At 37.6% G+C, this 12,770-nt stretch overlaps 3 protein-coding genes and 1 non-coding gene across 4 annotated transcripts in view; 2 read left to right on the forward strand and 2 right to left on the reverse strand.

Moving 5' to 3' along the window:
- SCAR (wiskott-Aldrich syndrome protein family member 3 SCAR) overlaps window positions 1-10,013 on the reverse strand; it is a 37,342-nt gene extending 27,329 nt beyond the window's left edge. Inside the window, exon 1 of the mRNA XM_028305642.1 lies at window positions 9,701-10,013. The gene's annotated coding sequence lies outside the window, so the exon portion shown is untranslated. The remainder of the gene's footprint in view (window positions 1-9,700) is intronic.
- On the forward strand, window positions 1,342-3,418 carry LOC114353583 (15-hydroxyprostaglandin dehydrogenase [NAD(+)]-like). The gene is made up of 5 exons (XM_028305640.1): window positions 1,342-1,470; window positions 1,560-1,796; window positions 1,871-2,044; window positions 2,224-2,378; window positions 3,208-3,418. The coding sequence occupies exons 1-5, from the start codon at window positions 1,366-1,368 to the stop codon at window positions 3,362-3,364; spliced, it is 828 nt and encodes a 275-aa protein (XP_028161441.1). The 5' UTR covers window positions 1,342-1,365; the 3' UTR covers window positions 3,365-3,418.
- On the forward strand, window positions 5,866-7,428 carry LOC114353584 (15-hydroxyprostaglandin dehydrogenase [NAD(+)]-like). Its single transcript, XM_028305641.1, has 5 exons — window positions 5,866-5,992; window positions 6,155-6,391; window positions 6,533-6,706; window positions 6,853-7,007; window positions 7,240-7,428. The coding sequence occupies exons 1-5, from the start codon at window positions 5,888-5,890 to the stop codon at window positions 7,391-7,393; spliced, it is 825 nt and encodes a 274-aa protein (XP_028161442.1). The 5' UTR covers window positions 5,866-5,887; the 3' UTR covers window positions 7,394-7,428.
- Window positions 10,014-10,679: 666 nt separating the features above from the next.
- Window positions 10,680-10,752, reverse strand: TRNAT-GGU (transfer RNA threonine (anticodon GGU)). The gene has a single exon. It is a non-coding gene; the product is annotated as a tRNA-Thr (tRNA).
- Window positions 10,753-12,770: the final 2,018 nt, after the last annotated feature.

Consider the following 12,770-nt stretch of genomic DNA (forward strand, 5'->3'; position numbering starts at 1 on the left):
CAAACTCAATGACAGGGGGGCGCTACCATAGTTCAACTATAATAATGGTTTCCAACGTGGCAAAAATCGGAACCAGCGATCCGATATTGACGGTGGCGCCCCACTGTCAATATCATGGATAGGACAGTTCAGTATTTTGGAACTATAACTGCGCCATAATGGCAATGCTGCGAGTCATTGCCGATTAATTTGTACATTAATCTAATTCGTACTATCGTACTGCACTTATAATGATTACGATAGTTTGACGTTCTTCAAAAAAGATAAAGAAAGCAGGAAGGCTTGGCATTCGACCCAGATAAGAGGTTTATGAATATAAAGGAGCAGGTGTCAGGATGCAAATGGGTTGCATGTAAAATCATAAATGCAAAAGTAACTCTGTCTCTTTTCCCACTTAAACCACTGAACCGATTTAGATGATGACAAGGCACTACGTCACCTGTCATCCGCTTTGCAATGGCGGGAAGTCGAACCTTAACTTCGGACTCCTCCTATGTTCTTCTGATTAATTTCGTTGCGGGTCCAATGACAGTTTAACATTCCCCGGGACAAACTTGACCTTTACTGGTTGGGTTTTTACATAGATCCTGGCTATACAGGATTTGCACCGGTGGGAATAGTCCCGTAAGGCACTACGTCACCGAAACTCGGCAGTCGACAACAAGACATCAATCTGCCAAAATACTAATATTTTCCTAATGGATATCTTTATTTCTGTGTAATAAAGTTCCACATCAATGAAAGTCATCAATCATCAACAGCCCTATACAGTCCACTGCTGGACTAAGAGCCTCCTCCACTATAGTGGAGGGTTTTGCCATAATCTCCACGCTTGGCAGGCGGGTTGGAGATCGCAGTTTAAAAGATTGATGTTTTTCAGAGAGCGCTGCTGCCCATTCTCTGTTTGATGTGTAGTCCCTAAGTCGCCTCTTACGACACCCGCGGGAAGAGTAGGGTTTGGTGACAAATGTATTCTACTCTGCCGTCACCACACGGCTAATTTCATCGTCATTTGCCAATTACTCGTACAATTAACGACATTTCTAATCAAAGTACCAGTTGCGATATGATCGACTGACGATAATGAGTTTTGATGTCATTGCAGTAATATAAATCCCGAAAGAAGAGTTTTGAAACATAACATTTCAACCGAAAATGTTTGAGCGATACCTACTTATTTTGAGCTAAGTGGCAAAGTGGACACTATCGCAAAACCACGATTCTATTGTAAAATCGTTTTTACGCCGTCTAAAATGGTGTATGGCAATTTAACAGCTTCTCACTTGATAAGATAATGTCTAGACAACTTTTTAAGAACCTAAGTAGGTGTGTGATATTGTTTCAGTGTATCGCGAGAACTGTACCATGTCAGAGCTCAAAAAAATTGAAGGAAAAACATTTTTGATAACCGGTGGCGCTTCGGGGCTTGGCGCTGGATATGCTCAAGCATTCCTAGAAAATGGAGCCAAGGCAAGTTTAATCCTAACACTACTTTTAATTATTTTAATCATAGTGACAGACCAAAGAGTATTGATTGACCATTCGACCATTTTCGACAGAGCGTGGCTATTTTGGACATATCTGAAGATGCCGGTAAAGCAACAGCGAAGAGATTAAATAAAATCTTCCCAAATAAAGTGTTGTTCTTCAAATGTGACGTCGGCAATGAAGAGAGTTTGACACAGGCATTTAATGAAGTAGTCGATAAATTCAAAACGGTGGATGTAATTATTAACAACGCTGGCGTTATGAACGACTCGCCCAACATGTTTAGGAAGTGTTGTGACATCAATTACGTAAGTGTTGTATCTACTCCATCTATCTAATCTTGTTAGTAGAATAAGAATTCTAGATTCTGTTTGAATTTCAGAAAGGTTTAGTGTCGCTAACATTCAAAGGTCTGGAGCATATGCACAAAGAAGATGGAGGCGTTGGGGGCACCATAGTGAACATATCGTCAACAGCAGCCTTCGGCAGGTTTCCTTATGTGCCCGCCTACTCAGGTAGTAAGGCAGGGGTGTTACACTTCAGCTCCTGTCTCGCGGTAAGCGACTTTATAATACCAGTACGAAGTTCAGACGGTAGTCGAATGTACGAATAGTTTCGCGAACGCGGCTTTAATTTATTACAATCTATGTTACTAGACAATAATAATATATTTGTCAGCCACCGTGGATAATTAAGACATAATTACATTACTTATAATGCGTTCAAATTCCACAGGTGGATCCTTTTCACGAAGTTACTGGTGTAAGAATTATAAGTATGTGTATTGGACCCACCAAAACACCAATATTTAACAACATGGACCAATTATCTTATGACGAAAGGAGCGGAAAAGCAATGGCCCAACTTCTGTCTTCCCTCAATTATCAAAGGTAGAGTACCCTAATATTCTATCTAATGTCTGAAGAAATGCAACTTATTATAAATTGCGAAACCTCTAAAGGAGAGATTGAAGCACAGGACTGAGATCTGTATTACAGAACGTAGTTCAAAACTCGGTTCAAACTCAATGTCAAAATATTCAGAGCAATGACAGGAGATAATCTACATTATAGCTGAGATGGAAGCGAATTTCATCGTGTCTTTATAATACAGACCTGAGTGAATTGATGATTTGACGAAATAGTGAACAGCCCCCTAGACAAAATGCACTTTTTGATCGAATCGAAAATCGAATCTGTCAAAACTCTATAACACTTACACTTTGTCTAGACCCACAGATAGAGTTGGCGGTCAGTAGCGGCGTAAGGGGGGGGCGGTGGGGGCGGTCCGCCCCGGGTGCCAAGCATCAGGGGGTGACACAAGTCGCGCAGATTAGTACTCACTGGCGCATCCGTGCTCACTATTACGTGCTCTGTGGGCGCATCTGCATGGCAGGTCTTGTCTATGTCATGATACGGGGGGGTGCCTTTAAGGACTCATGACGGGGGGGGGGGGGGGATCGCCCCGGGTGCCAACCCATGCTACGCCGCCACTGTTGGCGGTGAAACTCAGGGGACTACACTCGGCCCAGCTAAGTCGGGAGTCACGTTCATTAATGAGTTAAATAGCAATGACGATGTTTCATAAAACAAAAAACCTCCAATTTTAAATTTCATTATTCTCAATAAACATATTTATTTTTTGTACGTGTTGTTTACGTATTAATTAATAAGAACGAATGTGCGAGTGCAGAAAGCTAAATTGATTTCTTTTTCATAGACCCGAATCAGCTGTCAGTGGCGTCGTGGAAGCATTCAAGCAAGGAACCAATGGCAGCAATTGGTTTTCAGTCAATGACAAGCCAGTAAAAGACATCACCCTAGCCTACAACCAAGCACAAGATTTTCTAACAAAAGCTTTAAACTCTGATTTATAAAGTATTTCTATTCATTTATTTATTTTGATCATGTAAATTAAATAAATTTTAATTGAACTATTTTTATTTTATTCCATGAGTTATTTTTATTTTATTTAACCTGTTAGCTGCCAGCCCCTATTAAAATGTAAGTTTAGGGCTGTAAATCGTAAAAAACACAAAATGGACTAGATGACAGAGCGAAAAATGTACACTATCATCATTATCTCGTTTTTTGATAAGTTGGCCCCACATAGAGGTTGCAATCGAATATTCGAATATTCGAATTTAGATTCCAAATTTAATATTCGAATAGTAAATTAACACGTATTCGAATATTCGAATATTACAAAAATTAACAGAAAAGATAGAACGAAGACAACTTAGTGCTTGCAAATGTGGTTGGAGGCATCAAATACATATCACCAACTAAAATAAGTTGTCTTGCGAAACCAAGGTTCCAAATTACCTGAAAGAGACAACTTTATTGAGCACAGTCAGCTAACGATGCTGAAGACGGCGGACGGTAATGTCAACAAAAGCCTAGGTTCTGGGTGAGATCGAAAAGATTTATGGACAGCCACATACCTCCAAACCTGTTAATAACTCAGAAACAGATGCAAGTGCTAGGTTAACGCGACACTATACCAAAGACATCCCGTATATCAGCCTATACGAGATTAGGGAGGCTCTCAAACAGCTAAAGAACAACAAGGCACCGGGTGATGACGGAATAACCTGGGAGCTTCTGAACGCGGGTGGAACACCGAAACTCGTCCCGTCTTACTCTAAAGAACAACGCCAGAGGTATGGGATAGAAGCGTGGTGATGCTTTTCTTGGACTATGAGAAGGCCTTTGATTCGATCGATACTTATGCAGTGCTGCAGTCTCTTCAGCGGTGCCGTATTGACTATCGGTATATCGAGATGCTGAAATGCCTGTACAAAAACGCTACCATGTCGAGCCGAGTACAGGAGCAGAGCACGAGAGCGATTCCTCTGCAGCGAGGCGTGAGGCAGAGAGATGTTATATCTCCGAAACCGTTGACCGCTGCATTGGAAGACGCTTTCAAGCTCCTTGAATGGAAAGGATTAGGCATAATTACCTTTCAATAGCGAATACATCACTCAGCTTCGGTTTGCTGACGATATTGTGATCATGGCAGAATCGCTTGAAGACCTCGGCACAATGCTCGAAGACCTTAATCGAGTCTCTCAACAGGCAGGCCTTCGGATGTACGTGGACAAAACGAAGCTTAGGTCCAACGTCCATGTTTCGGTTAGAGCTCGATTCTCGAGGTCTTCCTCTGACAAACGATTCGGCTAGGTAGATTAAATTTCGAGAAAAGGGTACATCGTCGAATCCAACTCGGCTGGGCAGCGTTCGGGAAACTATACAACATCTTTTCGTCCAAAATACCTCAGTGCCTAAAGACGAAATTCTTCAATCAGTGTGTGTTACCTCTACCAGTGATGGTAGGATGGTACACGGCTCGGAAACGTGGCCTCTTACAATAGGTCTTATAAATAAATTCAAAATTGCACAGCGTGCTATGGGGAGGGCTATGCTCAGGGTTTCTTTACGAGACAGAATCAGAAATGAGGAGATCCGTAAACGAACTAAAGTCGCTGACATAGCCCGACGGATTAGCAAGTTGAAATGGCAATGGGCAGATCACATAGTACGCTGAAATGATGGCCGATGGGGCAGCAAGGTTTTGGAGTGGAGGCCACGTACCAAAAAGCGCAGCGTGAGACGTCCACCCACAAAGGTGGACCGAATACCTCATATAGGTAGCGGGAAGGCGCTTGATACAGGCCGCTGCCAAGCAGTCATTGTGGAAGTCATTGGGAGAGGCCTATGTTCAGCAGTGGACGTTCTATGGCTGAAATTATGATGATGATGAGAATTTTATAACTGCTTTAAAAACTATATTGTTAAATAGTTAAAATATAGTTTCTAAAGCAATAAAACCAGCAATAAAAACATTGATAATTTAAGTACTTTTTATTTTTTTTTGAAATTATTCGAATATTCGAATAATATTCGAATATTCGAAATAGAAATCTATCGAATATTTGCAATCCCTAGCCCCACATGACTGAAAAATATTAAATAATGAAGACTGCCAAATCTTATTATGTAGTTCTTGAGGCTTTGATATTTTTTTTAAATAAAGATCAAAATCAAAAATGTTTATTAAATAGACCACAACTGGCACTTATGAACGTCAAAGATTATTGATTATTACATAATTAATTTGTATTGCACAAATTACGAAACGAACAGTAGCGTTAGCCCCTCGAGGTAAGCTGAATAATATGCTTGTGTAACGAGTGGGCTCACCACAATAGTCGAGTGGCGGTGGGATTCGAACCCGCGTTCCTCTGATCTCGAGTCGGCCAGTCCGACCCCTTCACCGCTCGCTCGGCTATCGTGGCTTATATGCATGTCATAATGATAAATAAATAGATTAGATAGATAAAAAGTATATAAATTTGAAGACGGCAGATATTTTATGTAATAGCTGTGAAAATTCCAACATGACTGAGTTCGGTGTAGTCGAGGGGAAGACCTTTTTAATCACCGGTGGTGCTTCAGGGCTAGGCGCCGGTTACGTGGAATTGTTCCTTCAAGATGGCGCCAAGGCAAGTACCACTTACCAGCACTTACACATAGGCCCTGTATGAAAGTTAGCAAACAGGACATCCAAAAGCACCAACCCTTTACATAATGAGTGATTCCGTCCCTGGCGGCCCCGGTATACTTTATATTCACACCAAATACAAAGTTTTTCTTTTCTTCAACAGAGTGTGGCCATTTTGGATATATCTGAGCAAACTGGGAAACTATTTACGGACAAATTAAACAAGGCATATCCTGGCAAAGTGATATTTTTGAAATGTGATGTCAGCAATGAAGAATCTTTGACAGAGGCGTTTAACGTAGTGGTCGACAAGTTTGGAACTGTGGATGTAGTCATCAACAATGCTGGGGTCATGAATGATTCTCCGAACATATGGAGGAAAGCGAGTGATGTGAACTATGTGAGTTTCGCCTTCAAATGTTTTTAATTGAAATAATATCATTATCTACACAAATCGTTTTTAGATAACATCTACCTAAATCACTATGATGCAATAGTTATATTTTGATAAGAAGATATAATTATTTATCTTGATTTTCAGCAAGGAATGGTTTCCCTCACATTGAAGGCTCTGAAACACATGAGTAAAGAGGAAGGAGGCAAAGGAGGCACCATTATAAATGTGTCTTCTGCACTAGGTTTTACCAGATACCCATTTCTACCCATATACTCTGGATGTAAAGCTGGTATCTTACACTTCAGCTACAGTATTGCGGTAAAAACTTTTCAGAAATTTCAAGTAGTGTACTTGTATTGTAACTTGTATTTTTTTATTCGACTGTGCCAGAAGGAGGATTATGTTTGTTAAAAGCACATGACTGTCTTTATAATACTCTGACTAATATTTTGAATGTTCCATAGATGGACCCCTTCCATGACCAAACCGGTGTAAGGATAATAATTATGTGCTATGGAGGTACTGACACACCATTACTTCACAATATGGACAAGCTGTCATACAATGAAAAGCGTGGAGAGGAGATGAACAGCTCGATTGACCCTGAAACCATTCAAAGGTAACGATTCTTGCACTCTTGCATAGTGCTTCACCCATATTGACAAACAATACTTGCTTAAGTGAAGAAGAAAATCGAACGCACAGCTTTGAATCGAGTTTGGTGATGGGTTCGTTTGTCACCCTGTGCGTCCACGCGCACTGTGAGATCTCATAGTAATGTTTGTGAATATGGGTGTTTGTTTATGTATTTCGATTGTTACATTAACCCATTTTTTATTTTATTTTTCTAGACCTGAATCAGCAATAAAAGGACTTGTAGAAGCATTCAAGCGAGGATCTAATGGGACCATATGGTTTTCAGCAGCCAACAGACCAGTTGAGGATATTACCCCAGTAATTAGTAAAGCATATGAGATGATAGAAAATGCTTGCCCTTGGAAATAATATGTATAAAAATAAATTTCTAAAGTGTATACCAACTATCTTTTTTACCTGCCTACAATCTAAAAATGTGAAAGCTATAGATTGTTTCATCCACAAAGACGCACCCTACCATTTTTCCGCTAATGTTTGACTTTTGAGTGTTATCGGTACACGCTAAATCATCCATGAGTGCACACGCACACTACAATAATGACGTTCGGATTGCTCGAATCAAACTAACCGCACCCCGCGCTTCGTTCGAACAAAATTGGTGGGGCGCGTCTTCGTGGATGAAACGATCTTCTGTGAATGATTGTGTATGCTTTTTTGTACTAAATACAAAACATTAGTTTTGTAGGTCTAAGGATTTCAACTATGGGTTCCAACTAAATTTTCTAATCCGAGAGTCTAGTTACAAATAAAGGGGCGCTTATTACATTGCCACATTCTGGCGTTTCCGTCCGCGGATGATGATTCCCGGTGGATATCGCGAGCGCGTCTCGCGCATGTTGTAAATATTACTCAGATTTTCATGCCAGCCAATTTAACAGAAGTTTTTGTTTCTGTGAGCAAACTTAACCACATTATCATGTAATACACATTTAGCCCTGTTGTATTATAAATAACTAGCTGACCCGGCGAACTTTGTTCCGCCTTAATGGCAATAAATAACGGGATAAAAAGTATCCTATGTCCTTCTCCTGGCTCTAAACTACCTCCCTGACAATTTTCAGCTAAATCGGTTCAGCCGTTCTTGAGTTATAAGCGAAGTAACTAACACGACTTTCTTTTATATTATATAGATTAATAAATATAGAAAATGAAACAATGATCACTCTCAGTGACTACTTTGCTATGGCATAAAAATTCCTAGTCAATAATATGTCAGCCCACATACCTTACACATCTTTTTGCTAAATGCCATAATAAATACTTTTAAGTTTTAGATAAGCCTATCTAGAAAACAAACAAGACGACAGATAAGCAACGCTGGGGATTAAAATTTTTCATACAATGCATTAGATATTAATAATTAGATGTTATTGCCGATACCTACACCAATTTGGACTAAGGGTATTTTCTGCATCATGTACAAAAAAAACAGTTTAATAAAAAAATAAGGAAATATTATGTTACTGGTTTGGTGAATTGTCTCGCATTTTATTTTCCACTGAATTATTTGATAAGCATGAAAATAGCATGTTGCCATGAAGATAGAAATTAGTTAAGAAATATTTATTTAAACAGAAGCCACATGGTAAGGCAAGTGAGAAAATTATTTATTTAAATCCTTCTAATAGTTAAATTATATGCTGGATAATTTTGTTGTAGACATTTCTCTTACTTTCCAACAATACAACTATCAATAATGTTTAGCCAATGGCATCAACATTTTAACAAAACAGTTGTGCGAATCTTACAAAGCAAGGATACAGTAAATCTAACAAGTATTAACAGATTTGATGCTATAATTTCAACAAAGTTAAAATAATATAAATGTATCAAGATTTCAATCTCTTACCTTGTAATATTTTCACGTCATAATGAAAATAGATCTTTCTGGCTGGTGTCTCACACATTTTTAAACTTTCTAACTTGTCAGAAAAACAGATATAAATCAGTTATTTTAAGTCTAATAAGAATTTAATAAGTTACAATCTGGAGATGATTGCTATGGATTGAATAATTAAATATATTTTTAGATACTTATCATTATGGGTAGTTCTTGTCCAAATTGTTACTGTAAGTCTAGAGATATATAATTTTAATGTTGTTTACAGTTGAGTAACAACCTAAATGATAGTACCTCTGTTAATTTTTATACCAAAACAAGAAAATTATGATGTGAAACCATGCTTCACAACATGATACTCTATTCTTCAGTACTTAGGTGCAGTATAAGAATACCAGATTTGGAATGCGAATTTGAGGCCTCATGCAGATAATGAACTATCACCCAAAGTTCACACGAAAAGATCATTGTGATAAGTATCTCAATGTTCTCATTTTTATTCATAATTTTTCGGCTTCAATTACCTAAGCTAGTAAAATTCAACAAGCAAAGTTCTAGTGATCGTGATGACAAATTCTAGTTCCTGATTAACGTGGATAACGTTGGGCACGGTGAGTCGGTGACTGTTGCGAATGATAGGTAAAACCTTCGCTTCACAACGCCCATTTTATTGGTTCAGTTAGCTAGTGTAGTAGCCGTTGATATGCATCGAGGTAATTAATTATATTTCATACATCAATACCTATTGGAAACGTATACCTGAATGAGAATTTAGTGTATTTATTTCTTGAATTATTAGCCAAATAAGTACTCACCCTCTCCGCCCAAGAAGTCAACAGATTAGGTGACGTAATAAACACAGTGTATATTATCCCATTCGAATCACAAATGCAATCTAACACAGTCAGATTAACCACAGCAACCAAATTTAGCAGTAGTAGCCAGTTATTTTATCGAATTCATACACAGACCACCACTGTACCGTGCCACAAAACGAAAATGGCAGCGATAAACTGAAATGTGTAGTGTAGTTCGGCAGAATAAAAAATAGGTCATCCGGTTATATATGAGATTCGACTCTCGCATTTATTACTAAAACAATAAAACGTAATTTCTATTCACAGATAAGACAGAACAATCGGAATCGATACTTCTTAATCTGGCCGCGTTATATGCAATTTCAAAAAGCTGCCGCTTGAGAAAATTTACGTTTGGTTTCCTAGAAATTTTAACGTTAATGAAATACTGATAAAAATGTAATCACTTCATACACAATAACAGCAAATAGTAAATTTACGCACAATAAATTTTACTCAATAGATCAAAAGAAAATTATTAATATCAAACACACGTTATACGTATTACATGTATATGAACAAAAATAACTAAACGCAATTTTTACATTTTTGTTCTTAGTCACGTAGTGCTGACAATAATATCATGTGATATTTTTTGTTTTTCATTAACACTGACACGGTCACACAAGTCAGTGATCATTATTTAAAATGAATCCGGGATAAGTTCACCGTAAAGCCGGATCTCCAGCGCGTGTTTTGCCTTGCCTTACGCAATCAACAAAAATAATATTACCTATGTCAATTTTCAACAAAATTGCCTACAAAAAATTTTGAATGTTAACATGTTTTTGTTGATTGTGTAGGGCAAAACACTCGCTGGAGTTCCAGCTTTAGCCATTAATCAATTTTCATCTTGAGCCGCAGTCCATCCAAGAGCTTCTTCTTTTGAATATAAAAAAATATTTTGAAAATTATAAATAACTTGAAAAAATCGAACTGCCTAAGGCGGGAATTGAACCCACGACCTTTCGCTTACCGGGCGACTGCTCTTCCAACTGAGCTACTTATGACACTGGATGAACCCGTCGAAATTTTCAAGTGTAATACGCTGTTACGGCCAGCGTTTACGTTACGAATGGTCGAGGCAGTTCGATTTTTTCAAGTTATAATTAGTTTGAGATGCAACTCTTTACGCTAAAAATTAAATAACCACTTAATATTTGTTAATTAAAATATTTCATTTAATTTAAATACCCACACAGTCCACACACACCTCCCTAGCCTATTCGCTCACGGGCTAAACGAGTTCACAGCGGGCGATCTATTTCGAATTCATACCACAAATTACTTGTAAACTACTACTACCAAAGTGTCAACAATTTTTTGGCCAGTAGCGACTAGCGAGTAGTTTAGTTATCAAAGGCGAGTTAAATACTCGACTAATGCGAACGAGACTTAGTGCTGCTTTCGGGAATAGTGGGTAATATTTCCTTAGAGATTATTTAGCAACTAGCGGCCGCCCGCGACTTCGTAGGTACGCGTGGATCCCGTTTTACCCCCTTCATTTATCTTACGCGGCTTAGATTTTTTCATACAAATGTTTTTCCCGCTAACTCCCGTTCCCGTGGAAATTTTGCAATATCCTATTGTAATTAAGCTTTAAGTTTACTAAGGTACCTGCATGCCAAATTTCAAGCGTCTAACTTAAGCGGTTTAGATTTTTCATACAAAAGGATTTTCCCGGTAATTCCCGATCGCGTGGGAATTTCGGGAATTCCTTTCTTAGTGCACCTCTACGGTACCTAAGCTACGTTTCTTTCAAATTTCAAGTGCCTACGTTTAGCCGTTTAGGCTGTGCGTTGATATGTCAGTCAGTCGGTCAGTTTCTCCTTTTATACAGGGTGACTGGAACGGAACCCGCCATAGCTAATACGCGTATAGAGGAGGTCATTTGCTTATTATTGAACCTTACTTTCTATACCTAAAGTTTCATAGTTTAGGAGATATGTCAATTTTTATACTTTTTTCAGATTTTTCCGAAATTTGTCCTAAAAACTGCTTCAATTTTTTTTCTCGCGTGATTTCAGCAGTTCTTTTTATTTGATATTAATATCGAATATGTCTTTATTCAAATAAAATAAAATTTTGTTCCAAATAATGATTGAATAGCTAGTTACGAGCCGCCAAAGTCTAACAAAAGTACAAACCACTATAAAAAATTCTACTTCGAATTCGATTGAAACAAAAATTAATGGTGATAATGGATTGCCAATGATCGTAAAAATATCTCTAGCTTCTCTTCTTTCCAATGATATATCACACGTTGTAATTAGATATTGAAATTTGTCAAAAAATCAAAGTTTATGGAAGAAAATGGAGTAATAATACAAAAATTATCCATACAAAGTTTACTTTGAATTTTTTTAAACTCTTTTCATCATAATTTGATTATTGTTTTTAAATTCATTTTTCAAAAAACACACAAAAATAGTTATGAAAAGGAGTATAGCAGAAAATATGAGATGTTTGAAGAAACTTTGCATGGATAATTTTCGCATTATTACTCCATTTTCTTCCATAAACTTTGAATTTTTAATCAATTTTTATATCTAATTACTACGTGTGATATATCATTGGAAAGAAGAGAAAGTAGAGATATTTTTAAGATCATTGGCAATCCATTATCACCATAAGTTTTTGTTGAAATCGAATTCGCACTTGAAAATTTTATCGTGGATTGTACTTTTGTTGAACTTTGACGGCTCGTAACTAGTTATTGAATCATTATCTAGATCTGAAATTTATTGTATTTGACTACAGGTTTATTCGATATTAGTATCAAATAAAAAAATCGGTTAAAATCATGCGAGAAAAAAAATTTAAGCAGTTTATAGGTCAAATTTCGGAAAAATCTGAAAAAAGTATAAAAATTGGCATATCTCCGAAACTATAAAACTTTAGCCATAGAAAGTAGGGTTAAATAATTAGCAAATTACCTCCTCTATACGCGTATTAGCTATGGCGGGTTCAGTTCCAGTCACCCTGTATATTTAGAAGATTACATTGATCGATTATAGACATTCATCGA

The sequence above is a fragment of the Ostrinia furnacalis genome, unplaced genomic scaffold (assembly GCF_004193835.3).
Source record: "Ostrinia furnacalis isolate ACB-3 unplaced genomic scaffold, ASM419383v2 OfSCF1744, whole genome shotgun sequence".
NCBI classification, from domain to species: Eukaryota; Metazoa; Arthropoda; class Insecta; order Lepidoptera; family Crambidae; genus Ostrinia; species Ostrinia furnacalis.